General features: G+C 40.2%; 1 protein-coding gene across 3 annotated transcripts; it reads right to left on the minus strand.

Annotated features, from left to right (window-relative positions):
* On the minus strand, positions 1-27,148 carry usp31 (ubiquitin specific peptidase 31). 3 transcript variants are annotated; one of them, XM_089128753.1, is made up of 17 exons: positions 25,561-27,148; positions 22,418-22,555; positions 19,175-19,269; positions 18,997-19,089; positions 13,450-13,585; positions 13,087-13,234; positions 12,145-12,319; positions 11,351-11,462; positions 11,119-11,213; positions 10,437-10,514; positions 8,967-9,096; positions 6,875-6,994; positions 6,413-6,638; positions 6,156-6,314; positions 4,554-4,706; positions 4,338-4,376; positions 1-4,248 (listed from the first exon to the last, which is right to left on the minus strand). In XM_089128753.1, exons 1-17 carry the CDS (start codon positions 26,089-26,091, stop codon positions 2,768-2,770), a joined length of 3,909 nt encoding a protein of 1,302 aa, XP_088984879.1. In that variant the 5' UTR covers positions 26,092-27,148; the 3' UTR covers positions 1-2,767. The 3 variants fall into 3 exon arrangements, with proteins under 3 accessions (XP_088984879.1, XP_039543004.1, XP_039543005.1); XM_039687070.2 differs by having other exon boundaries at positions 1-4,251; XM_039687071.2 differs by lacking the exon at positions 4,338-4,376 and having other exon boundaries at positions 1-4,251.
* Positions 27,149-27,400: the final 252 nt, after the last annotated feature.

Here is a 27,400-nt window from a genome sequence, read left to right on the forward strand (position 1 = left end):
TACATATTTGAGATTAGACCTCTAATACAGGTCTGTTTTTTAATCATAATTCAACCGCCAACTTACATCGGGGAGATAAATGTTATGAATACAAATGATTCTTCAAAAGAAATGCATTCTTAAAAAAATAAAAATAATAATAAAATAAAAAAGTGCATACACATAACAAAACATACAAATAAATTAACAAAAAGCATTTGACAGTCTCATGCAACCAAACATTTACATGGTTTATTATTATTTTCCTCTTCTGGTTGACCTAGACTGACATTTGTATAATAAAATGATGACAGCCCAGTTATAAGCCCACCAAAGCGGGTCCAAGTTTGTGAACAATACATAAAAACTGCTCTGGGCTGAGATAAATCATTCCAGTGTGTAAACCAAGAGCAAGAATATCATGTCATAAGACTGATACAGCTTCATAATAACGATAAAGTCATCCGTCCTATCCAAACGCTTGATAAGAACAAGTCATATTAGCACTTCAGCCATCGAAAATATCCCATATACAATAAGACTTGGAGAGGGTAATAGCACTTCTATGAATTCATGGTCTGAGAAATTCACAACTTAAGAGATGGAATGACATGAAGACAAAATTAATGTAGTGTTTAGTCTATCAGCATTGCAAGCGATGCAGGAATTGTGTGCACTGAATGAATGCTGACGATAAAGGTCAATATTAGATACAATACTCCCTACAAAATACACGTGAAAGCATGACCAGAACACATTGCGCCAGCGAAATGTGAAAAAAAAAGAAAAATAAAATACACAAAAATAAATTCATCACATGGAAACAAGGAGGTCATACCCAAAAGAACAGCTTATGAATTCAAATAACAGTATTAATAATAATAAAAAAGATAGTGTATACATGAAAAAAAAAATAGCATGAAAATGCAATGCAAATTGCAAATTGTTGAATACATATGGCTAAAGCTAATTTACGCTCTTATACTACAATATTTATGAAATCAAAAATTCGACAAGTGTGCAAAAAAGCAATAAAAAACTGAAAATTTATACCGTTTTCATTTGTTTTTTAAAAAAGCAGACATTGATAACCAGACTCGTCTTGTTTAGCAACAGTCACTTGCATAGTTAAGTGCATGCGTCAATGTAATCATGCAATACTGCTTTGTACAAATACTTTTTCAGTGCACACATTATATGGGCCTGTCACAGCAAAAAAAAAAAAAAAAAAAAAAAAAAAAGCGTGCTACACATTAGGTTCATTGCTAAGTATCTATTTTAAGATATAGTGTGCTAAAAGGGAAGGGTTTTTGAGACCGAAAAGCAGCATGAAAATGAGAACGGTTCGACAGTGGCATCAGCATCACTTGGATTAATGTTTTAATTACAGGGCAGCAAGCTGAACAGTGGCCGATGTAATGACACCATTATGCTAATGTCACAATAATGACTTGTTTAACCTTATATTTCTCCTGTCATATATAACATTTTGAATTAGTCCAAATGAACTTGTCTGAGCTTACTCGAGATGGAAATATATTTATGCCGTTGACAGGTATGCAAAATAAACCGACCTATCTGCAGAGCCATTTCAACTGGGTATTAAATCACAAAACTCTTGGCACAAAAAAAAAAAGATTTAAAAATGAAACCCCCTTATCGTGGCGGGGCATTACAATCCTGAAAAGTCTTGTTTTACATTGATTAAATGTTTTTCATTACTATTGCATACGCACAGTATTTATCTTTTAAATATTTTTTTTTTCTCTCAAAAACACCAACATTCCAGAATAGAGAATGTCAATATATCTGTTCTCCTACAAAGTGTTGAAAACTATTGCACTGGTTGTCCACAGATAAATATGGAGATAAAAACCTTTGCAGGGTTCAACTCCAGCTCACTCAAGCCCAAACGAAAACTGCTCACATATATCGGCATTGGATTTGGCGGGCATGAAATGGTTCAAGTATGATTATGTGGCTTTCAAAATCTCATTATAAAAACAAAGATATACAAAACAATTTCATGCAGGGCTTACACTGCCTCCATTAATATTCAGATAAAGAGATCACACAGCATTTTGCTGGAATAAACTAAATAGATTGAGTTTAAAGATTGTCCTCCACTAATTTAACCAATCGAGAGATAACATTCACACAGCAACAATTCAGCGATCGGCACATTTCTAAGGGCAGTAATGCTACTTGAACACTTGTAACTTGTAGCTCTCGTGTATAAAAGGATAGAGAGCAGCCTTTGAGAGGTACCAATGAGATTGTTCACTGATGAAGTCTACAGCTTCAAATTCGGGCCAGGTTTCATGATGTTACTCTTCTCGATCTCATACCGTATCAGTGCCAGGGGAACACTGGCCTGTAAATAGCACCAAGTGTAGATGTGGAGCGAATTGGTACAGTACTCCAAGGAATAACGCAAGAATCTAATTTGATCGTAAGTGACTTGTCCAAAGAAAAAGGAATGGTACCAAGATAAAAAGTATCGTACATGTCGTCCTAAGCATTATTTGAGGGAGAAAAAAAATATATATACAAAGTGCTAAGTTAAAACATTCCTATTCAGAGTCATGAACAGTAGTAGATTCATTTACCATACCTTGCCAGAGGCAACGATTTGGTTCCATGGCAGGATAGAAAGGCGCTTTCTGATAATTTACATATTTTCTTTGAGAAAAGTAAAATACAGGTATATACTATATACTTTATATTCTTCTTAGGCACATCAAAAAATAGCTGCATTACAGAAAATAATGGAACTGCTATTCAAATTTCACTGAGGCGTCTGTGTTGGCCGTGCAGAGGATTGCATGCTGGAAGAAAGCTTTCTAGAGGACGCCACCTTTTCAAGAGGCCTTTTCCCATTGATGGGAGACTGAAGACTAGTCTCGGAATTGGAAGACTTGGACTTGCCTACTGGTAAGAGAGAGCGCTTGATGGGAGTGGAGGTCTTCGAGGACTCTTTCTCATCGGAAGCGGCCTTGCTGGAGCGCGGCTCGGGAGAGACCTGCAGGGAAGAGTTTGCCGAGCCTTCCCCCTCGTCAGCGTTGAGTTTGTTCTGGCTGCAGGACTTGGCACTCCTCTCGACGGCCTTCTTGGCGAGAATCGTGGTCTTGCCCAGATCGGCCGACCGCCGAGTCTCTTTCTGCCGAAGCGCGCTCTTGAAAAACGAGAGTCCCTTGTCCTCGGATTTGCTGCTGCGGCGGAGGTCTCTTGAGGAGACGCTTGGGGAGCGCAGGCTGGTGACTGAGGAACTACTGCTGGAGCTTCTCACTGGCCTCCTTCCTTCAACAGTTCTAGTTTGGGGTGTCCGTGGGCTACCACTGACTCTCGCCTTCTCTGCAAGGGGACTGGTGTGAGCCAAGTCCTTGCTGGAGCCTCTCTCCACCAGCTTCTTCTTGCCAGACCCAGAGTTTTTCTCAGCCACCGAGGAGCTCTTCTTGGATGTGGGCGATGGAGAGGCAGAGGATTGGGGAGTGTTAGCAAGGGACTGCTTCCCTTTTGTGCCTCCTGACACCGGAGACTCGTGGGCCTGCAAGGACTCTTTCTTTCTGGAGGGCGTTCCTGAAGGTGTACCCTTGGTACTCTTGGGAGAATCGCTCTTCTCTTTTAGATTGGTCGCTTTGGTGCCCTTTGCTTGAGGGTTGGAAGACACTTGGGAGGATGGAGATTTCGTTACAGAAGAGGTGCTGTGGCGCTTCTTGGAGGACTTTTCTTGCTCTCCCTTGGTCTTGGTGGAGCTCTTCTTGCTGGAAGACCCTTCTGCTTTCTTCTCCGACCCAGAGCTCTTATGCTTCTGCTCTTTGGAGCGCACTCCGAGAGTATTCTGGTCCACGGCATTGATCTGGTTGTTGTTGTCAATGGGCTCACCTTTAGAGCTCTTCCTGTCAGTCTGGGTCGGAGCTCTACAATAGGTCTCGTCTAGGATCATTTTCCCATTGCCGTCATCGCCATTACCCTCCATCATGGCCAGCGGGGCCTTACTGCTGGGCTGACGCTCATGTCTGCTGTAGCCACCGAAGCAAGACGTGGACACTTTGTCGTCACAAGCTTCTCCTATCCTCTCTAGAGGAGGCGAGGAGCGCGAGTCCAAAGACAATCGCGAGGGCGAATTGGACCTCATTTGTAGTTTTGCTGACAGAGACCAGGAAGGTTTCATCCCGTTTTCACTGAAAGCCAGAGGACTGGTAACCGACGATCTAGAGGACAAGCTCTGCCGCTGAATGCTTCTCACGAAGGGCCGCGTTGAAAATCCTCCTTAACAAAAAGGACAGAGAGATTTAAACTAATGCGCAGGTAACAGACGGAATGAAAAGAGCATTGGCATGCAGTTTTGTCTTAACTGAGCAAGGCGGGAGATCCTGTGTTAGTAAGCGCTAAAGCTACAAGAGAGAGAGAAGACATAATAAAGAAAGGCAAGAGTAAAACACTGGCACAAAACACAGAATAAGAGGACAAGGAAGATGAGGGCAAAATATGATACTACTTGGCTTCAAAAGACTTGAAAAGACACCAGAAAGATAAACATCCATGTGAAGAGGCATAACGATGTTTCTCACCATCGTCTTCACTCCGATCACCGGGAAACTCCACTGACTCTGCCAATGAGATCAGAGATGTGCGTCTTGAGGAGGCTCCAGAGGCCAGGCTGGGCGGCCTGCTGCCTGGAAGCCGGTTAACCCAGTGTTCACATAAAGATGAGCTGGTGGAGCCTGAGATCACATCCAAGGATTCAAAAAACAAGGATTTTCATTTAGAGGGCCATGTTTTGCACTGTTGTACAATTGTATTTTTACCCCCGAAAAAATGTATTCCAAATTTCTTGTTACTTTTTTCCAGAAAAGTATGTTTTCTGTTCACTCTCTGACTCGTAGAATTAAATGGGCTGTTTTGATACGGTACTTTTCATATGTCGTGATGGGCTAACCTATTGACTGACCACTGTGGCCATCAGGGTTGTTGACTACTGAAATAGATAGTTGTTTTGTTTTTGGAGTTTTAGGACACCATCGGGTCACTTGATGGAGTTTTTTGATTCCTTGCCACTGTTGCCTTTGGCTTGCTCAGTTGGGGATATTTAAATTAAATGACCCATCATACCATTGATCAGCTCTACCAATCTTGATTGTTTTTTTTCATGAATAAACAAACACAGTTATGTTGTCTTGATTGATACTGTGAAGCAGCTTTGATACAATCTGTGAAAAGCGCTATATAAATATATTTGACTTGACTTGAGTTGTTGGTCACATGGCAGTTATTGCCATACGCCATGTGATGTTTTTTTTTTCCCCAAACAAGTTTAGGTTAGGGGTTAGTAGGGCTGGGCAGTGTGACAGTATACATCATGACCACAGAATAAAGTGTCTATCGTAAGAGATTTTACTATATAGTTTATTTCGCAGTATCTATTTGTATATTTACTAAAAGTTATAAACACATAAGAGCAAAACAGAAACATGCCTGAATGAGAAAATAAAGAGGGGGAGGGGTCGATGTTGAGCGCTAGCCTGGCTAACGCCAGACTACGTATCATTGTACCATTTACGAATGCCCAGAACCGTATTATTGGGTGCTACGAATGTCTATCAAATGCGCCTGTATGTAGCTCATAGCCAATCGGTTCAATGGTACCAGATTACGTATTTAGAGCGACAGAAAATTAGACAAGGAAGAAGACGATGGGTCAGAGATTTATGAAACACAAAGGCTGTAATAAAAGGTAACTTCGCATCCACTGCCAAGATGAATACATAGATATAAACAAACTGCAAATTACATTCTCATTTGCACTTTATTGTGATCGAATGGTCAGATAGCTGCACAATAATGTCAAAATGTGTGGAATATCCAGATAAACATAGTCGGTTATGTCTTAAATTGGCTTTATGCACAGCTTCCCTACTTACTGAACTTAAGCCAGCTCCTTGTTTCCTGTTTGCCATTATTGGTCATGGCCAAACTTGATTAATTCAGGTGGGTCTGATTATTGTTGCCGTGACTACTGAGGTCAGGCACACCTGAATTAATCAATTTGTCCAATAATAAGGTCCCACGAAGTGGAAATAAAACAGCACCTTCACAAGCCTTCTAAATGAACAAGACAAATGAGTCAGCAAACTGTGTCAACCCAAAACTTAACAAGGAACAGGAGGACTCACCTGCAACAGAGCTGTTTGCCGACCAGGAGGGAATAGTTGTCCTCCTTTGATAGAACAAAATGTATGCAGTCTGCTGACAGACATCCTCATCAGCTATAGGCTGAACCTCACTGTCATCAAAGCAATACCACTGCCCATCAATGGAGTTCTTACAGTACGCTGTTAAGAGTAAAAAAAGGCAATGAAATATCAAATCCACCAATCAAGCAGTTAATACAATACTACACTGAAGTTCCTAGTTCTCTTTAGGGTGTTACCCGTGTAATGCCCTCCATGCATGTTTCCGTGATGGTTACACACAGCATAGAGGTCATAAAGGTAATCGTCTGGGTTTCGGCCAAGTCCGTAAGGTCGTCTCCATGGTGACCAGTGTGAGGGTAAGCTCCAGCTGCTCTGGCTTCTCTTCACCACATGGGGTGCCATATCCATCCCAATCAAAGGAAACCTCACCATGTTTTGCATCTTAACCCTCCTATCCCCTTCCTTGAAAACACAAGGCACACATATTAGTAAGTTGGCAGTAATTTAGCACACACATTTATCCAAAGATATTGAATAGGAATGCCAACACATATATTTCTCATGGTAGATATTCATGATAACCAATGGATCGCCCCCTAGTGGGATATGAACCTTTAAGTACTAGTCTAGTCTAAACTTTACACATTTGCAATGCATGTTGGCAGCACCATTAGCGCAGGTGATTAGTGAACCAGCACCTGTCTAAACCTCTTGAGATGCAAAATGAGAACATCAGGCAGGGTCCACAGGCTGAGTTTGATCCGACCCTGTTGCAGCTGCCTGCAATGAGGGCAGCGCCAGGCATCATCTGGGGCCAACTGGAAGGCATACAGGAAGCAGACATAAACAAAATCAGTCAGAAGGGTTTTACATTTTACAAATCTGGCCGTTTCTTCATTTTCCTTAAAGCTCAGCCAGTTCCAAACCCTTTCATAATTGCCCGAGGCCAGCTCTGGCTAACCACAGTGTATATTTATACGCTTTGTGGACCAATTCCAAGGTTACAGACGTGTTTGCAAAAAAACTAGCAATTTTAAAACAGCACTGACAGCAGAAATAGAGAAACCTTGACATATGTGTCCACAAAGGCAGCTTTAGAGAAGTGGAAATAACTCTTGTGTGATATCTCTTTTAAAAAAAACAGTTCATCCAACAATCAAAATTCTGTCATCATTTACTCACCCTCATATCGATCAAAACCTTTCTTCCGTGAACACAAAAGGAGAGTTTTAGCAGAATGGCTGCTCTAGGGTGTGTTCACAACTGGCAGGTTTGGTTCAGTTCAAATTAACTCTGGTGTGTTTGGTCCATTAATGCGCACCAAACAATCACTTCCAAAAAACTTTGATGCAGTTTGACTGGAAATGAATGCTACATGGACCAAAGACAAAAACAAACAAAAAATAGGGCATGATGTCACAAGATGCGATCCTAAAAAGGACAGGATGCAGGGTACACCTTATTTTTCTTGTCATAAGCGCTACGTTGCCCATTACAGTTCGGTAGAGGCATCAGAACCGCCATCTCCTTGTAGCAGATCTTCAGTTTGTGTGCAGCGGAGGAATTCCTGGTGCTGTTTTGAATCCTTTACACATTTTATAAGCTCTTCATAAGTTCTCAGCTAGTAAAAAATACCATCGTATGTATGCACATACAAGTGCATTTAGCCCACCACACAGTATTGTTTTAAAATGTTCGTTAAAGGGTTAGTTCACCAAAAAAATTTTAATTCCGTCAGTACTTACTCACCCTCATGTTGTTCCAACCCTGTCAGACTTTCGTTCATCTTCGGAACACAAATTAAGATATTTTTGATTAGATCACTCCTCCATAGGCTTCTTTGTTATTGAAACTTGCCGGCCCAGAAAAGTTATTAAAAACATTGTTAAAATAGTCCAAGTGACTACAATGGTTCAACCATAAGTTTCAAACGACGAATATTTTTTGTGCGCAAAAAAAATAAATACAAAAAATAACGACTTTATTCAACTATTAATTTTCTTCTATGTGGGCCTGTGTGAGTGTTTACGTAGTGTAAAGGCCAATTTATACTTCTGCGTCGAGGGTACGCCGTAATGTGCGGCGTTGGCTACGCACGTAGGCGATTTTTGAGGAGGTGCGCGTCAGGCGACGGCGAAGGGTACGCGCAATGGGACGCTTCTGTGCATATGCTACGCCGTACCTACTGCGCGCATCCTACGCAGAAGTATAAATTGGCCTTAAGAGCGCAGCACTTCTGTGTTGTATGTCAGAACATAGGCTAACACATCACAACACACATGACCAGCGTCGGCCAATAGTGAGCCTATGTTATATGACATAAAACACAGAAGCGCTGCCCTATTACACTACGTGAACTCCCTCGAGGCCCACAGAGAAGAAAATGAAGACTTGAATCAAAATAGTATATCATATCAAAATAGTATAGTATATCAAAAATATCTTAATTTGTGTTCCGAAGATGAACAAAAGTTTTACGGGGTTGGAACAACATGAGGGTGAGTAATTACATTTTTGGGTGAACCCCTAAGTTCCATTGCAAAATATACATCATAAAAAGGCAAACTACAAGTGTAAACACACCCTTAAGTTGCTATTCACAAACAATCTCATTTGACAGCCTTGTTCTCCTTTCATTTTCTTTCTATGGAGTAGTTTAGTAACTTCTCCTTTTGAGTTCAACAGAATAAAGTCATACGGGTTTGGAAGACATGATGTTGAGTGCATAACGACAGAATTTTTACTTTAGCGCGAACTGTCCCTTGAGTGTGCACTCATCCAGACTTTTACCTGCTCCTCTTTGGTGTAGAGCTGGAAGCACTGAGCGAGGGTGCAGGCCTGCGGCTGATGGTGCTGCTCTCTGTGCAGATACACACTCTCAGCATCAGGGATGTACTCTTCCTCAGTGTGTCCAAACAAACTGCGGGAATCAGAACAAACACTGGAGACAAAGCATGACTTCCTATCCTATGACTTCAACATATTTATTTTGTCTCTGCAAGATATTTTTCCAATAGTCTGCCAGAGAATGTTTAATACATGCACGCGTGTTGAATAAAAAACAAACGAGCGCACACATTCAGTTGTGTGCAGTTGGGCTGCAGTTCCCTCACGAACCTCCAAAGTTTGCGAATCCTAGTTTGGGAAACCCGTATCCATTTTAATGACTCATTCATTTTTCAAATTATGGTTTATATATTGGGGGTCCACTATATCAGGGTTCCAGACCGCGACCATTTTTTAAGAATGTGCGAGTTAAAATTCTATGTGGTCGCATATCTGCGAGTGGACGCTCGCGCAACAGAGCGCCGTTGTATCAGCTGATGCAGTCTGTAATTTATGTTTAAAATGAATGAGTAGGCTACATCATGAATCCATTTTCCAAACCGTGTTTTTGACTTATCCTGAATCTCTACGGTATTAAGTATTTATATTCAGACTATTTTATCCCGGGGTCGACTCGGATGCGAAGTCGCCCAGTGCCTGCGTGACTCGCCATAGACATTAATGGAGAGAAGTAGGCTAGCTCCGGCTACAGTGTTCTTCCGCAAACAGTTTATTTATTGACAAACATAGACATCACGCGCATTGCACACTGATGGTGGAACGCACCAATTACGAATTCACAAATTAAGTCGTATAAAAATGAAAATGTGCCCCTTCCTACGTCTTTTCAGCGGTTAGATGAGAGTAATCGCTCGACTGAGGAAAATGACATTTGTATAAAATGCAGAAGGTAAGGAGAGTGAGATTTATGATTTTTGTTACAACTATAAACATAGATAAAGAAAAATCTGTATTAGCTTATTATAATACTCTAATCTTTTAAAATGTAATGCATACATTTGAATGTTTAATGATTTTTAAAAGTTAGAAAGGATTGATTGATTGATAGATTATGATTCAAATGTAAATAGATTGTATATAATTCAAATGTAAAATGCGTAAAATTACAGATTAAAATTACAGTCCAACATCAATTAAAAGCCTGAAATTTGGCAATGATAATTAATATATTACAGGTATTTATGCTGCAACCCAGAAAGCCTTTGCTAGCTTTGGTCCATTAAAACCACTATTCATCAGCATGCATTGATTAATCCCATGGCAAAAAAAAAAAAAAGGTGCGACCAAATCATATGCTGGTGCAACCAACTGAGAAAGTTGGTAGCACCAGTGCAACCAGTGGAAAAGTTAGTCTGGAGCCCTGACTATATAAAAACTACAGAATAGTATTAATTATGGCTTGGTTTTACTTACTATTCCTTGGTCTCTTTGTCCCATTCCACTACAATTTTAACATGAGGAGGTCCTCCTGGTCCACAGGATTTATATGCTCTACAAAGGAGAGATTGAGGGAACAGGATTTATCAAATTAGTGATACAGATGACATAGCCAATGAAATTTGTTGATCTTCAGCACAACCACATTTTGATTATTTGAAATGCTATTACGTACGTTTCATAAATATTAAGAATATGGTCAAACGCCAGTAGAGTTTCTGATGAAGTGCTTCAATCATTACATGCTAAAGCAATGAGTGCTAGCTTTGCCACTCAAGTGCCTGTCTAAGCCAAACATCCCCAAGTCAGGGATCACTACAATAGCAGTAAAAATGATTTTTATGCTTGGCTGAACTATCCTTTCAACAGATGATTCAGTATCCAAAATGAAGCAGCCTTTTTTTATTACATTTGTTTCATCTAATAATCACCCTGCCTGCAACACTAAAGCGGTTATGAACTTTTAATCTATGCTTATTAAAACATCTCGATTAATGTGATGTCTTTGGGAGGTGTGTAGTTAATAGCGCTTTATTAAAAGTACTGAGTATTTGCTGGCTGCACATGTAGCCAGCGGAAAAACTGATGAAACAATGTACATGTTTTTTACATTTTTAAAATTTAAGTTCACACAACACCATGGTCATGCATAACAAACCTTTCCACAGTGGGGTGACATAGTGGCTGCTCCTCTTGTGGCAAGAGATATGTGATTCCAACCACTCCAACCACACGCAGACTAAAAGGTCCCACCTAAAATAATCAATCCACTTTATTAGTGCAAGTTTTATTCAAGACAAAAATTATTAATTTGGACTGATCCCACCAGACTAACGTCAATTAAAACAAATAAATAGCTGTATTTCAACACCAGCAGGAGTATCACTGACCTGAATGTAAACCCCTGGCCTTAGTAGATGACGCATTTTCTCCAGAATTTCTTTCTGCAAGACATCCCATGTCACACTGCGCTCTAGATACAGTACGAATGGAAGACCAAACCTGCAACAAACAGATATTCCACTTAGTCTAATATTTTCAGGAGGTTTTTGGATACATTAAGACATTCTCCATGTAAAGGCCAATTTATACTTCAGCATAGGGTGTGCGCAGTAGGTACGGCGTAGCATACGCACAGATGCGTACCCTTCGCCGTAGCCTGACGTGCACCTCCTTAAAAATGTAACTACACGTCGCAACAACGCGGACCGCAAGGTCTGTGATTGGTCGGCTTGGTAGCATCGCATTTCTTCCTACGCATTTACGCACGTACCATCTCCTCCGATTTCTTCTCTCGTTTTTGCCTTTTAGTTTTGGTAATTTCACTAAAATTAACTGTTTTTCCACCTCAATAAGCTCCAATTGCAACATGATCCACTCTCTTTTAGTCGCCATTGCTTGTAGTAACCTAGCCGCGAGGAATCTAAACACAGTGCAACATTAAAACCTTCCGCCGCCAACTAGCGTTTCGGAGCAGTACTGCAGAGCAACCAAGACCTGAACCCAGAAGTATAAATGCTCACGACGGCGTCGCCTACGCCGTACACTATGGCGTACCCTCGACGCAGAAGTATAAATTGGCCTTAAGATGTTGTGTCAAATATAATGGAAATTCAACTAAAGCGTTAGCATGAGGGAAAGACAATAATCAGGGTTTTTGAATGTTTTCGGCTGCTGCTTTTACCTCCGTCCTTGATGGCCAGTGCAAGCTCTGTTACAGATCAGCAGAATCATTTTCTCACATCCAGTGTTTTTGTTGGGTGATGCTGGATTCATTGCACCCTGCATGAAAGATGGTGTTCGGCTGGTCTCCGCTCCGTATTTCAAATTGTTTTGATTCAAATTTGCAAGGAGGCTCCCTGGAAATCGTTCAAAAAAAAAAAAAGTTACTTACATCGTTTAAAACCAAAGAGACAGAACTAGTAAGAAGAGATCTAAGCTAAGTTAGTTCCTATGTTTCAAAGACAAAGGACTATCTTTAGTTTATTATTAGTTATGTTTCAATAAAGGTTGATTGGTTATGATTAGGATTATTTAACATGACTATACAGTTTTTCTTAAGCCCAAAGTATTCTTCGGTTTTTACGTGTACACTAGGGTATGCGTACAGCATGAGTCCCAAAAATATTGTCATCAGCACGGCCTGATTTTTCTAACCGCACGTTCTTCGTATGCTCAGCTCACAAAATTGCCATTAATTATTTTTACGCCAATTAGTTGGTCCAAACTAACAGACTAACTTTCGACTGTTAAATTACACTGGCCTGGCCCGTTTTTACTGTTGAAAAAAAAAAAAAAAAAACTGAGACGAAACAACAAACTCTTGGAGATGGAACAACAATAAACGACAACGTTGAAGAGTGATTGTGTAAAGGGCTTAAGAGATACACACAAAATTAATAAAGACATTTTCATCAGTAATAACTTCTGGAGAGAAATAGCACAGACCAACACTGAATAAAGATGAAATGTTCTAATAAGCATGCGTTAACCAGCTATGTTTGCGCTTGCTACGAAACTGAGAATATTTTGAATACGTGTTTAGCTGTAGGCCTACGCAAAGTGTTTGCGTCAAAACTGACGTATACTTTGGGCTTTAACCAAAGTGCAATGCATGAAAAAGTACCTCTTTTAGAGCGAATGTTTTCTAATCTAAAAGTCTCAGGAGTTTCAAAAGCAAAGACTGAGTCACTCTCTTGAATGATATCAAGATCGTCGTCATCGTCACAAAAGGAGCGGTGGAAACCGTCGTAATACATTTCAGTCAGGACAAACTGCACAGACATAAGGCAAACAAACAGGAAACGGCTTTGGTTGATGACATTATATGGGAAGACGAACACACAAACAGCAATTACTGTAGCCCTCCATCAGTGCCCACACCTCAATTTTAATGGATAATCAATATTGTATTCAGGGAAACAGTAAAGATCTTTGAATGATGCAAATCGCACGTCGGTACTGTGCAAAAAACCTGTGGAAACTGCACCTGGTCTGGTGGGATCTTGGTCTCACGCGATACGGCCTCTCTCAGTCTGGACACAGTGCTGTTGAGTGGCACGGCCACACCAATCCTCATGCAGTGAGAGTACTTGCCTTGATAAACCACGGTCACATACAGAGGCCTGAGGAATGTCAAGTGATGAAACAAATTAATCCAACTTTTGGTGCACAGATAGCCAGCCTAGAGCAAACAAGGGCACGGTAATGAAAATTCATGGATTGCACCATGAAAAGTTCAAACCTACAGTTTTTTGGTTGCCAACCCAGATCTTTAATCATTAATACACATCACCACCTAACAAGGGATGCACGATATATTGGTCACCATATGGGTATTGGCCGATATACATGTTCATTTTTAATGTTATCGTTATCAGCCGATGAGAAAATGTGGCCGATATATATTGAAGCTGATAAATAATGGATTATTTCCTTTAGCGGAGCCACTTCAGATTAGCACCGTTTCCCATGATGGTTTTGAATTGTTTGAAATACAAGTGCAACATGTGCAGCGCAAGTAAGCATAACAGTGTCATGTATAGATGGTAATCCAATCAGCCTGATTGTATCACCCATACCTTCACTTTATTATAGAGCTTAATGGCGAGGAGTTACATCGAGGGGGAGACACTCTGAAACAAAGCATGTAAATGAAGTATACAGGTTTAGAAACCTGCCCTTAGCCTGAGTGTGTTACCAATCCTAATCCAATCAGCATAACTATTCAAACTGAGCCAGCCATTAAAGACAAAGAGTCTCAGTAATCTGACCAGGACTGGCAGAATCTCTTGCTCATTTATACCTCAAATGCTAAATTCGGTCTACCAGACTTTTGCCTTTTATTTACTATTGAACTGGAACCTATATTAAACATATAATAAATTTGTAACACTACAGGTGGAATGGACATTCAATGAAGGGACAGAAATTAAAAATAGGGTTTATTAAACATTTCTTAATTCCTTTAAAAGATAATTGAAAGACGTATGAGTTTGGAACGACATGAGTGCGAGTGAATGATGACAGAATTAGCATTTTTGGGTGAACGATCTTTTTAAAAAGTAATGCTATTATATTCTTACCTGAAAGCATCGTCTAGAATGTAATTTAAGTGAGGGTTTAGATAAAAAAAAACATTACAAAGAAGAAAAAAAGCCCATTACTTTAAAATCCAAGCAGATACACCGTAATGCACTACTTGCAGACTTTTTTAATGCATTTAGCAGTCTGTAATGACTGAAAGCATTTAGCATTGCTTTAATGATGCTTGATCACCTCTCCAAATGCATTAGGAAGCAAACTCGTCTCTAAAGAGGAAAACGCAGTGTGCAGTGGCCCCAGAAGACGAACACTTACTGGCTAAATCAACAACTCTTCATTAAGATCTTCCCACGTGAAGTGGCATATCAAGGAAGGGTAGGGAATAAATGGCCTATGAAATAATACACAGAGATAACAGCAATTGCGAAGCATAGATAAACAGAATAAAGGAGAGGGCGAATGAAATCTACTCCCACAGACTGTGACGACCAGGGCAACAATAAGTCAGCGCTTAAGTTGCACATCGTTGAACTAAGATGAAATTTCCTCTTTCTCGGATCGGTCATTCTTCATGCTGGCAGAGCATAAGCTCTAAATCTACTCTCTCTGCACTAATGTTTTTCAGAGTGGAGAGACGCCGACAGTGCAGAAAGCTACTGTGGGTGGAAGGGTCAAAATACCCCCGACTCCTCTTTATGATGTAGAACTTCTTGGATTAGGGATGACATGAAATCACCGGCAGGGTTTTACAAAATAATGATGTGAAGTGAATCCTGCCCCGCTAATCTTCTCTCCCTGGGACTATTATTCACTGGTTCATCATCTCTGATGTACTATGAGGGGCAGGTGGGCTGTAAATCACTGTCTTCTAATAGTACGCTGCCTTTTATCATTAAAGTGTCCTAATAAATTCAGCAACTTAAAAAATGCCTCTGGATTAAACCAAGTGCTCTCCTTGATCATCCACTTCACTGGCCTCTTAAAAATAGCATCACTGCATCTCAGGAGAGAAGCAGAACTGGATAATAATTTGAAGGGAAAAGGTATATTTTTAGAACCTAAATCAAAGAGAAAATGGCAACTTCAGAACTTTTGTATTTTATGAAGGAATATTTTGAGAAAAAGGAAAAACTTGAGCACTTAAAAAAAAACAGACATCTATGTCATATCTTTGGTATGCTGTCAGTTTCTACAAAAAATTTGTTTAACCAATTGGTTTAAGACTGATTGCCAACCTCCACAACTGGAAAAAGAGCACCAGAAGAAGAGACGATCTATGCACAAACCCAAAACAACATGGCAGGCAAGAGCTTGCTAGAAGCCTATCTGCTTTCAATACATTTTTGTGATGATTTTTCCAGTTGGTACGTAGCCACCTGCAACAGTGACTGACTTCTGTGTACCGTTACACACCTAATATACACTCACCGGCCACTTTATTAGGTACACCTGTCCAACTGCTCGTTAACACTTAATTTCTAAGCAGCCAATCACATGGCGGCAACTCAGTGCATTTAGGCATGTAGACATGGTCAAGACAATCTCCTGCAGTTCAAACCGAGCATCAGTATGGGGAAGAAAGGTGATTTGAGTGACTTTGAACGTGGCATGATTGTTGGTGCCAGAAGGGCTGGTCTGAGTATTTCAGAAACTGCTAATCTACTGGGATTTTCACGCACAACCATCTCTAGGTTTACAGAGAATGGTCCGAAAAAGAAAAAACATCCAGTGAGCGGCAGTTCTGTGGGCGGAAATGCCTTGTTGATGCCAGAGGTCAGAGGAGAATGGCCAGACTGGTTCGAGCTGATAGAAGGGCAACAGTGACTCAAATAACCACCCGTTACAACCAAGGTGGGCAGAAGAGCATCTCTGAACGCACAGTACGTCGAACTTTGAGGCAGATGGGCTACAGCAGCAGAAGACCACACCGGGTGCCACTCCTTTCAGCTAAGAACAGGAAACTGAGGCTACAATTTGCACAAGCTCATCGAAATTGGACAATAGAAGATTGGAAAAACGTTGCCTGGTCTGGTGAGTCTCGATTTCTGCTGCGACATTCGGATGGTAGGGTCAGAATTTGGCGTCTATAACATGAAAGCATGGATCCATCCTGCCTTGTATCAACGGTTCAGGCTGGTGGTGGTGGTGTCATGGTGTGGGGAATATTTTCTTGGCACTCTTTGGGCCCCTTGGTACCAATTGAGCATCGTTGCAATGCCACAGCCTGCCTGTGTATTGTTTCTGACCATGTCCATCCCTTTTTGACTACAATGTACCCAACTTTTGATGGCTACTTTCAGCAGGATAATGCGCTATGTCATAAAGCTGGAATCATCTCAGACTGGTTTCTTGAACATGACAATGAGTTTGCTGTACTCAAATGGCCTCCACAGTCACCAGATCTCAATCCAATAGAGCATCTTTGGGATGTGGTGGAACGGGAGATTCGCATCATGGATGTGCAGCCGACAAATCTGCGGCAACTGTGTGATGCCATCATGTCAATATGGACCAAACTCCCTGAGGAATGCTTCCAGCACCTTGTTGAATCTATGCCACGAATAATTGAGGCAGTTCTGAAGGCAAAAGGGGGTCCAACCCGTTACTAGCATGGGGTACCTAATAAAGTGGCCGGTGAGTGTATATATATATTCAACGATTCAAATATTTAATCGCGAACTCGCGATTAATTGCATTAATGTCATAGTTAACTCGCGATTAATCGCACATATTTATTTATTCTAAATGTCACTTGATTTCTTTTTGTCCCATTATTTTTTTCTCATTGTAATGTTCTTATCAACAGGGAAAAGTGGATTGGCTTGTTTTGTGCAAATGTTTTTTTTTTTTTAATTGAAAACAACATTGCCATATTCTGTGTTCAATTTCACACTAACATTCTCACTTGGAGCAAAAATAATCGCTCAATGTAACACTGTCTATCAATAAAAGGGTGAAAGAAATACTGACAAGGTCCTGATATTGATGAGGGGGCGGAGAATTCTCATCATCTGTGTGTGCGTGTGTGTGTGTGTGTGCTTGGCCATCATCAAGTGGTGTTTTAGACTAAACGTGCTGCGATGATGATAGCTCAGTTCACAACGACAAAACACACAGATCACTTTGGTCTTGTCAATGGAACCATTTGGAAACTTTTAAAAGTAAACTTTCCATTCAGCATCCTTATTGGCCTCCATTTCAGCATCTCGCGCTCGTCATCCACTCAAAATGTAACGTTTACCAACTATTTGGCCGACTCGCAAGCCCAAACGAGTGCGTGTGTGGCATCGTGCCTGTTGTTTTGTTTCCGGTCTAGCTAGATCCGCTTGCGCTTTGGTCGACGAAGCAACAAAAACGTCCTCGCGCGGGTGCAAGCCATTGAAATGAATGGGTTTCATAGCGCAGCACATGCCGCATCCTGTTGCAATAGTATGTGGAAAAAAAACTACAAAGTTTGCTATTACAAAAAGACCATTAATCGCGTGATAAAAAATTGACGCCGTTAAAATGGGTTGGCGTGAACACCGTTAATAACGCGTTTAACTGACAGCCCTAATATGTGTATGTATATATATATATATATATATAACATACTATTTGACATGGAACAAACTTCACTCAAGTGAATAACAGCAATAGCTTTTCTAAAGCCCTTTAACAAAAATATGAGATTCACACCTCTGATTTTAAACCCTCCACTTCCCTTGCTCCAAAAACTTCCATTTTAAGGTTTATTTATTTAATTATTTTTATTAATATGTTTATTCAGCAAGGAATAGGATTCATAAAAATGAACAAACGTGACGGTACAGACATAATGTAACAAAATATTTCTATTTGAAATTAATGCTGTTATTTTAAACTCTCTATTCACAAAATTTTTTTTTTAAAAATTTATCTAACAAATATTAAGCAGCACAACCGTTTTCAACATTGATGATAAATAATAAATGTTTCTTAAGCAGCAAATCCACATATTAGAATGATTTCTGGAGGATCATGTGACACTGAAGAGTAATTGATCACAGGAACAAATTTGAGTTAAAATTTTATTAAAAAGTTACTTTTAAACTGTATCGTTACGGTTTTTACTGTATTTTTTAAAGCAAATAAATGCAGCTTTAGTGAGCGTAACATAATTCTTTAAAACACATATTTTAATCGGTCGTTTATCCATTATACAGATTAGTCAAGGCAACAACAACATGTTTCATTGTTGGTGAGGATAAGTTAAATGAAGCCATTAGCTGTATCTGAATGCGAACTGAAAGTCCATAGCAGACATCAGTCAGGAAATCAAACGCTTAATCTAAACTTTGCAGAGATGTCCGAATACATTTCTTCATAGTCATCCTTCCCCTGATGATCAGTCACATCATTAATAAAAGAAATGACGTAGGTCAATGTCCCCACTACAGATGAAACATGTTGCAGTAATGAAAAAACAGAGCAAAGAAATTAAAATCAGGGTCTCTCTGACATGAGTACTTACCGTGAGTGAGGTAATGGAATCGGGAGGGAGATGCAAAGAAAAGGATCGAAAGTGTTGCTCTGTTTCTGACAGTGGGGACAGGTAAGCGAGGATCTGGAATCAACAGAGGTCACAGTGAGGGATTCAAACCAAGACAATTATTTAAGTCAAGTCGACAGACAGAAATGAATGATCATACCTGTACTGAGCTTGAAACAGCTCTTGGACAAATGAGCCGGCAGAAAGAGGAGGTGAGGGTCCCTCTAATGCTCCATCATCTTCCTCTATAGGTGGCTATGGTGACAAACATGAGAAGCGTTCACAATACTAATACCAGTAAGAAAAACAGGAAGGTGGTCAACTACTGAATATTATGCACACCATATTTGCATATGATGCATCATGTTCAACTGAACCGGGACATTTCGAGACTTACAACTAAGTAAATGCCGTATTTACTTAGTTGTAAGTCTCAAAATGTCCCGTTTAAACAGAAACGGACAGTGGCGTCTTGAATATTTTGTTTGGGAGTTAAGCTCATATTCTCTTACCAGTGACCAAAGTAGGAAGCACTTTATTTTACAGTTCTGTTATGCATGTACATACTGTATAATTGTTGTAGTAATTACAATAAATGGTACTAGTCTTAAACATACTCCTAAACTTAATCTTAAACCATGTAGATACCTTATATTATTCAGTACTTTCTTGGCAAGTATACCAAGTACATTGAAAGTGCATGCACTGTAAAATGAAGTATTAAAGTATTAAAATAAAATTAATATTTTAAAGCCGCGATGTACAGAACATCACACAAAGATATATAAAAAAATGTATAAAAACATTTAGGATCAATAAAATTAAGAATTAACATAAATAACTTCATAAAGGCCACACTGCAGAAAGGAAGTTAATTTTTTGTTAATTAACAAAAAATTAGGAAGTTAATTAGGAAGTTATTTTTTTTTAATTTCGGAAGTTCCGATATATCTGAATATGTTTAGTGAAAGGTAAAACTTCCGAAATCTCCGAGTAAACAATGCGTGACGTAGACGCGCAAGAGATCACTTCCGGCGTAACTTTGGAGATGGTTCAGTTGAACATCTGATTCAGATCAGTTCGACGACTGGTAACAAGAGGTAAAAACGGTATAAATACTGTTCGTGTTCTCACACAAACCGCTCATTTCGTGTCTTAGGCCATCAATGTGTACTTACATTTACGCGTCATTAAATCATGTTTAATTTGGACTTCTCTGTGCATGCTCTTTTAGGTGGACCCCATAGACCTCCATTATATGACTGACAGACAAGAACGGTTTGACCTAAAAATATCAAAATTGAAAATACTGTGGAAATAAAGACACCTACATCTTGGATGTCCTTGAGGTAAGCTAAAACATATCAAAAATTAATTTCAAAGTGAACTATCCCTTTAATATCTACTCAATCTAAGCACACAGAAGGACTGTCGTCAACCGTCAGAGTAAAGGTGCATGCATATGATTATGCCGCACTATAAAGGAAGAACTTGAGTAAATAAATAAATCCCCAAGACAGTGTAAGTGATTGGTAATCTGAGAGACTGACATTCTCTTATAAGTTTAAGATTCCAGCTAAGCATCTGACTCTCCAGGGCAGTGCAGTCCATCAGCCAGGAAACTGTCAGCCTCCTTTTCCTTGGCACAAACTCTTAGAAACCACAACATACATCTAAATCAATCAGACAAGCTGAAGACCTCATGCGAGGATGCAAGTGGCTGACCCTGACCAGGACACCACAGGCTGTAAAAAGAAACCAAACGAGCCCTCCTCCAAACAGGCTGGAGGATGTGACTTAATGTCCCACGTGTTTGATATAATGCAGAATTTAACTCTTTTAACTCCTAGCTGTCATTCCAGGATAGAATGGCCCTATAAATCCAGCCACGTTTGGCTCTTCTCCTGTTCTGCCATTTAAAACGATTGCAATCTCAAGCTTTTATGGACCTGCCAATACAATGCCCCTTCTGTGCAACCTTTGTAAACAGCAAGAGTGGTTAACGGTTTCCAAATTCAGCTGACCTTAAAGGAGATCTCTGGCGCAAAATGAACCTTTGGTCTAATAAAACATTGGTACCTAGTCGACCATTCTCTGAGATTTGTTTTCATGATAATCGAATGTGAAGAATTTTATCTCTAAAACTGTTTAGCGTATATGCTTGTATATGAGGGCATAAAAAGACATTGCTAGTTTATACCACTAACAAGGCTCAAAATAGCCCCACACTAACACAGTTGAGGGTCCATACATGCAAACCGAAGCATTGAGAACTTTGTAAGTGTACAGAATGTTTAATAAGAAGATACTTTATAAAGACAGTCCACTTCGTGTATACAGGCAGGAGAAAACAGTCTCGACAAGTCGAACTACGAACGCCGTTCATACAGTTCAGAAGTTCGCTGAACTTCATACAGTTAGGCTCACTTGGCACATCGTTCGTGGTTCGACTTGTCGAGACTGTTTTCCAAAGATGGCTCCTGCTGTGTATACACGAAGTGAACTCTTTATAAAATATCTTCTTATTAAACGGTCTGTACACTTACAAAGTTCTCAATGCTTCATTTCGCATGTAGGGACCCTCATTATATAACCGTGTTAGTATGGGGCTATTTTGAGCCTTGTTAGTGGTATTAACTAGCGATTTTTGGTTTTTGATGAAAACACTCGAGGATTTTTCTCCATAATGGACTTCATTGGGCACCAAACGATTCAAGGTCCAAATGAGAGTTTCAGTGCAGCTTCAAAGGGCTTTAAACGATTCCAGACGATGAATTAGGGTCTTATCAAGCGAAACGATCGCTCATTCCAAAAATAAGCAACAAAGTTTTAAGTTTTATAAGCTCAAATGCTCGCCTTGCTCTGTTCTGTGATGCGCGTTCGTGACTCTCCTGTTCAAACTCGTTCATCAAAATGAACGAATCTTTTTTTCGAGTCATTTCGTTCATTGAATTTTGATGAACAAGTTTGAACAGGAGAGTCACGAACGTGCATCACAGAACAGAGCAAGGCGAGCATTTGAGCTTATAAAACTTAAACTTTGTTATTTATTTTTGAAATGAGCAATCGTTTCTCTAGATAAGACCCTTATTCATCGTCTGGTGTCATTTAAAGTCCTTTGAAGCTGCACTGAAACTCATTTGGGCCTTGAACCGTTTGGTTCCCAATGAAGTCCAATATAGAGAAAAATCCTGGAATGTTTTCATCAAAAAATGACTTTCTTTTCGACTGAAGAAAGAAAGACATGGACATCTTGGATGACATGGGGGTGAGTAAATTATTAGCAAAAGTTTGTTTTTTTAAGTGAATGACTCATTTAAGAAGAGAAAACTACAACATCCTTAAACTAAGTAGCTATGCACCAGCAAAACATTCAGTCATTTCACTCTGACGTCAGCAATACCTTTATAGAGGCTATGATGTTAGGGTGTACAAGATGGTTGAGGTCTTCATGGACACGGTCCAGCAGCCAGAGAAGGAACTCCTGGGCGTCGTGCTGTGCATTTCCCCGGTACTGCATGGCACTCTTGGCCACAGCATTCTACCAAACACACACAGTGTTAGTCAGGTTTGGAACGAGGCGGCATGAATGTTTCTGATCTCTAGAAGCAAGAACAGATCTGGAACAGTTCCAGTCAGTGTTGACAGCTGAGCTTTTTAGGGGTTTACCTACTGTAATGTTTTTAACCCTATAAAGCCTATACTGCATCATGTGTGATCGATGAATTTAGACACCTTAGAAATTCATCCATCTCAACATGATCAAGGCTTTGCTGAAAAAACGTTTGTACACAATCTATTTAGTTTTTTCAAGAAAAGGTCTTTTAGTATAATTGTAAAAATGACCACCTTAAGGTTGGGGTACTTTTGCTGTAAACTCTTTAATTGGGTTTATAAAAGTAAATGTTAGAACAACTTATATTGTTATTAATATTTCAAGATGAACACTTACTGGACTGAAGCAATATAGATTGATTGATTATCCATTAACAAAAAGATTTATGCATATCAAATATGATACATCAGTCTTTTGAGCAATGTTTGTTTGTACTGTTCATCTCAGTCAACATTTTTTTGCATTGCATTGTTTTGGTCCTCAATTGAAGAGCTTTGATTACATAACTGAACATTGTATATCATAAGAAATATTGGGATAAACTTGTATTTATAAGCATTTTATGCAAGTAGTCTGCTCTAATGTAACAAAGATCTCCCTGATTTACAATAGAAGCTAGAATTCCCTCTTACTTTTTGGGCATGTTAATAACGTCTGCGTCAAATGGCATTTTTTTGCTTAGTTAGTTGTCCTCTGAATAGAATCGGGGTGTTTTTTTTCCCTCTAGTATGAGCTACAAAACATCACCAGGCCACAGAGCCCAAAGCAAAACAAAACTCACATGCAAACTTTTTTCATGGCTTGCTTGTACTTGTAAAGTGTGATATGAGAAACTATTTACACCAAGGCGAATCTTTGAAGCTGACCTGTAACCAACCAAGTGTGATGCAAAGATAATCACTGAGTGTTCAAACACCTACAAGCGTGCTGATTGGCTAACAAACCTGGGTCACACTCAAATTATTTTTTTGTGTGGTTACAGACATTAGTAATGAGAAGTTAAACATTTCCATTAATCACTTCTTTTGAATGCTTTCTTTCTGAGAATAAGAACAAGTTCAAAACAAACTCACCCGTCATATAATCGGTTATCTGTAAATTACGAAACAAACATCCTCGGCTTATTGATGTATTGAAGGTATTTACTCCAAAAAGCTCAAACTGATTCCGTCATGAATGACTTGTTTTGAACCATTTTTTTTTTCTTTTCTTTTTTAAGCTGGCATGAACCGGAAATTGAAATACTCTTTTCTTCCCTATTGTGACATGTATCCAAGTGAAAATGCTTCTCAAACACACAAAAAATCCTTGATTTTGGACATTGGGAATTGATTGGATGGTTATGGTTTGCTTTGCTGCGATCTTAAGTGAGTGAATGGCTGTCCCGCCCTTACACTCGTAAACACTTCATCAGAGGCCCTGTCCCAAATGGAACTTCCTCTGAGTGTACACTTTTGTGATGTAACGCCGCTTTGACTGTTGGGTAGAAGTCTGTCGCGGAGCTTGCGGGGTCAGCAAAAGTGTGCATCAGCCGAAGTATAAAATGAACCTTTGGTCTAATAACACATTGGTACCTAGGCGTTCTCTGAGATTTGTTTTCATGATAATCGAATGTAAAGAGTTGTATCTCTAAAAACTGTTAAGTGTATAACACTAGTATATAGGGCATATAGTAATGAATGAGTTATTTTATAAAGACAGTCCACTTCTCGTATACAGGAAGGAGCCATCTTTGGAAAACAGTCTCGACCAGTCAAAGCACCGCATTTGTGGTTCGATTTGTCGAGACTGTTTTCCAAAGATGGCTCCTACCTGTATACTTTATAAAATATCTTCTTATTAAACGGTCTTTACACTTACAAAGTTCCCAATGCTTCGTTTTGCATGTCGGGACCCTCATTATGTTACTGTGTTAGTGTGGGGCTATTTTGAGCCTTGTTAGTGGTATTAACTAGCGATTTTTCATTACTCTATGCCCTATTTACTGGCGTTATACGCTAAACAGTTTTTAGGGATAAAACTCTTTACATTCGATTATCATGAAAACAAATCTCAGCGAACGGTTGACTAGGTACCGATGTTTTATTAGACCAAAGGTTCATTTTGCGCTGGAGTTGTCCTTTAAGTCTACAAGACTGCAAGTTCACATGAAAAGTGCCATTTGGGACAGGGCTAGAGAAGAAAAGTCATTCTAAAGGGGAGTAGAAGGTAGGTATTTTGATTAAAGATAATGGTTTCACTTGAACACATTCTGTTGACTTTAAGTAACACTGTATGTTTACCAACTCTCAGAGTGTTGATGGAGTATCAGTAGACTGGTAGGGTTAAGAAAATAAGTAGTTACAAACTCAGTTACTTATAGCAAGGATGTCTGTTGGCAAACCTTCAAAAAATAAAATGTTGGCAGATACTACTAATACTCTGAGCTAGTTGACACATAATTGCAAAGTTACTTATAGTCAACAGGATTTCAAAATTGACCATCAAAACAAAGTTATACCATGATTACAGTGCAAATGAATTAAAAATAACCATAATAATTAGTAGACTGGTAGGTTAAGACTTATAGCTTATAGAATGTCGGTTGGGAGAACATCAAAACACAAAAGTTGGCAGATATTAAGCAGTGTACTAATACTTAAACGAGTTAGTTGACGTGTTGCAGTTACTTATAGTCAACAAAATGTTCAAAATTGACCATCACAAAGTTTTACCAAGAGTTAAAGTGCATGTACATGTGCAGGGATGAAACATTTAAATATTAATTACGGCAAAATAACTCAATTTTCATTTTTGAGGTGACATGATTCATTGAAAAGATTTGACTTCCACAGAGCAAAGAGACGACTGTCACTTTATGAATTGTTTACCAGATATGTCAAATATTCCCAGGGGTGTGTGTGAACGAATAATCCTTCGCGTGAACTTACTTTGAAGTCCCGACTGTGCTGAGGTGTGTACTCAAAAGTCCACAGGGCTCGGACCAACCCCGACAGCTGCTCGGTCACCTCTCCTTTGTCCTGACCGCCCTTCCTCTGCACGACCCCGTTCGTCTTGGGTTTCTCCTCATCCTCCGTCTGATCGCCTCGATACTGCTCCAGCGCCAGATACTCCGCGAACAGCTCCGTGTTGCTCAGGCACTGCAGAATAGCGTTCATGAAACACGTATTGCCGTGGTTTTTCAACCCGGACACTCCAGGGATTTTGTCCCCGGACAGAAACCCCCCGCAGTCGCTCTCGTCCGACGCGACGGACCCCTTGCCTTCTTTCTTGAAGGCTGTGAACCCCCCATCGTCCTTGTCGCCCACGGGCGCGTGCAGCTCCGAGCTGAAATGCGAGAGTGTGGACAGAGTCTTCAGGACTCTGCTCATGAAACTCCCCACGGAGCGCACCGAGCCCCGGCGGAACAGCTTCTTGCTGAAGCCGGGCTTCTTCTCTTTACCCGAAGCTTTGCTGGACATGCTTGAAGTGTTTAGGGCATCCCCTCTCTCGGTGATAATCGAGTGTAAACGCTGACTGCTTATTTAGAGCATAAAATCGACTCGAGATCTGGCATGGTACTTCTCAAAGGGCTAGCTAGCTGGAGGCAGTGCCTCTATTATCCAAGTGTTTGCTTCAGTGGCACAACCCGAATTTGCCTTGAGAAGATGCATTGTGAAGCGCTCACGCCTGCCACTTTTTTCAGATATTAAAAACCAGTTATGTGAAGTTGACAGCAACCTAGCAGCCGGTTATTAACTTGTAGCTGGGTGTCAGACGTCTACTCACTCCGCATCTATAACACATTGAACTCACTGGCGGTATTACTCGCTACTAAACAAACCGTTTGGGTTTGCACGCTCCCTATAATCCAGTGAAATGATTTCTACTACGTTAGCTAACACGGTGGCTAACTACTAGGCCTGTCGAGGCTAACGTTAACCGTTTGCCATGTCAATAAAACGACGGGCAAAAGTTAATTTCTACAGGAGGTCCTGTCCAGCATCAGCATCAAACGCGCTTGACTGCCGCGCGTGATCAAACGCTGTAGGCACGCAGATCACTGTCATAATACAGGACAGAGGTTAGCTCGCGCTGCTAGTGCGCTAGCCTCTACCGCTTCTTCATGCATAATTGAACGATGCACTGCAACTCCACCCAGGCAATGACGCTCTGTTCCGATAGCTAAATATGCGAAGGCGAGATACTTTAGCTTGTTTATTTATTTTTTGTGTGTCTATATTGATTTGAAGTTCATCCGTTGCAACGACCGCTTTCTAGCGCGAGCCCGATGCTACAGGACAGCAGCAGCAGATGCGCGCGACCGAGCCAGAGTTCGTCGGGAACCGCAAATCCGTAGCGTTTTCGCGTGTTCTCGTTGACTCAGCGGTTTTCTTTTAGCCCGTGCAGTTTGAACAAGTCTGGTGGATTCCGGTAGTGATAGTGGTGTGTTGGTGGGCCGTCTCGTCCTCGAGAGCTTTTCTAAAATCACTGACACTGCAGGGCGGCGGTGCGCCGTGACGTCACAGCCCAGCAGCGGTCTCGTTCAGGTACTTTCTGGTAGCTACTGTATTGGTGTTAATGTATTAGGGGTGTCCTCAGCCTCGAACGAGTCATATTACTTTATTGTTCACCATCAGACTACTCTACTCACTAGGGCACGACAATCAAAATAATGTTTAAAACACGGTTTATACCATTTTATGTATAGGCCTACGCACGCCAAGGTCTTTATCAAACCAGAATTGTGTTCCTTTTACTCATATTGTACTGGATATATTATGTTGCATT

Source organism: Pimephales promelas, chromosome 3 (assembly GCF_988280905.1).
Source record: "Pimephales promelas chromosome 3, fPimPro1.hap1.1, whole genome shotgun sequence".
In the NCBI taxonomy this organism is placed as follows: Eukaryota; Metazoa; Chordata; class Actinopteri; order Cypriniformes; family Leuciscidae; genus Pimephales; species Pimephales promelas.

Coding starts and splice junctions, on each gene's coding strand:
- usp31 (XM_039687070.2), bottom strand. CDS start 26,091: ATGTCCAGCAAAGCTTCGGGTAAAGAGAAGAAGCCCGGCTTCAGCAAG. Junction 19,090..19,174: donor CTGTTTCAAGCTCAGTACAG/GTATGATCATTC, acceptor TGTTGATTCCAG/ATCCTCGCTTACCTGTCCCC. Junction 4,252..4,337: donor AGGATCTCCCGCCTTGCTCA/GTTAAGACAAAA, acceptor CTTTTTGTTAAG/GAGGATTTTCAACGCGGCCC.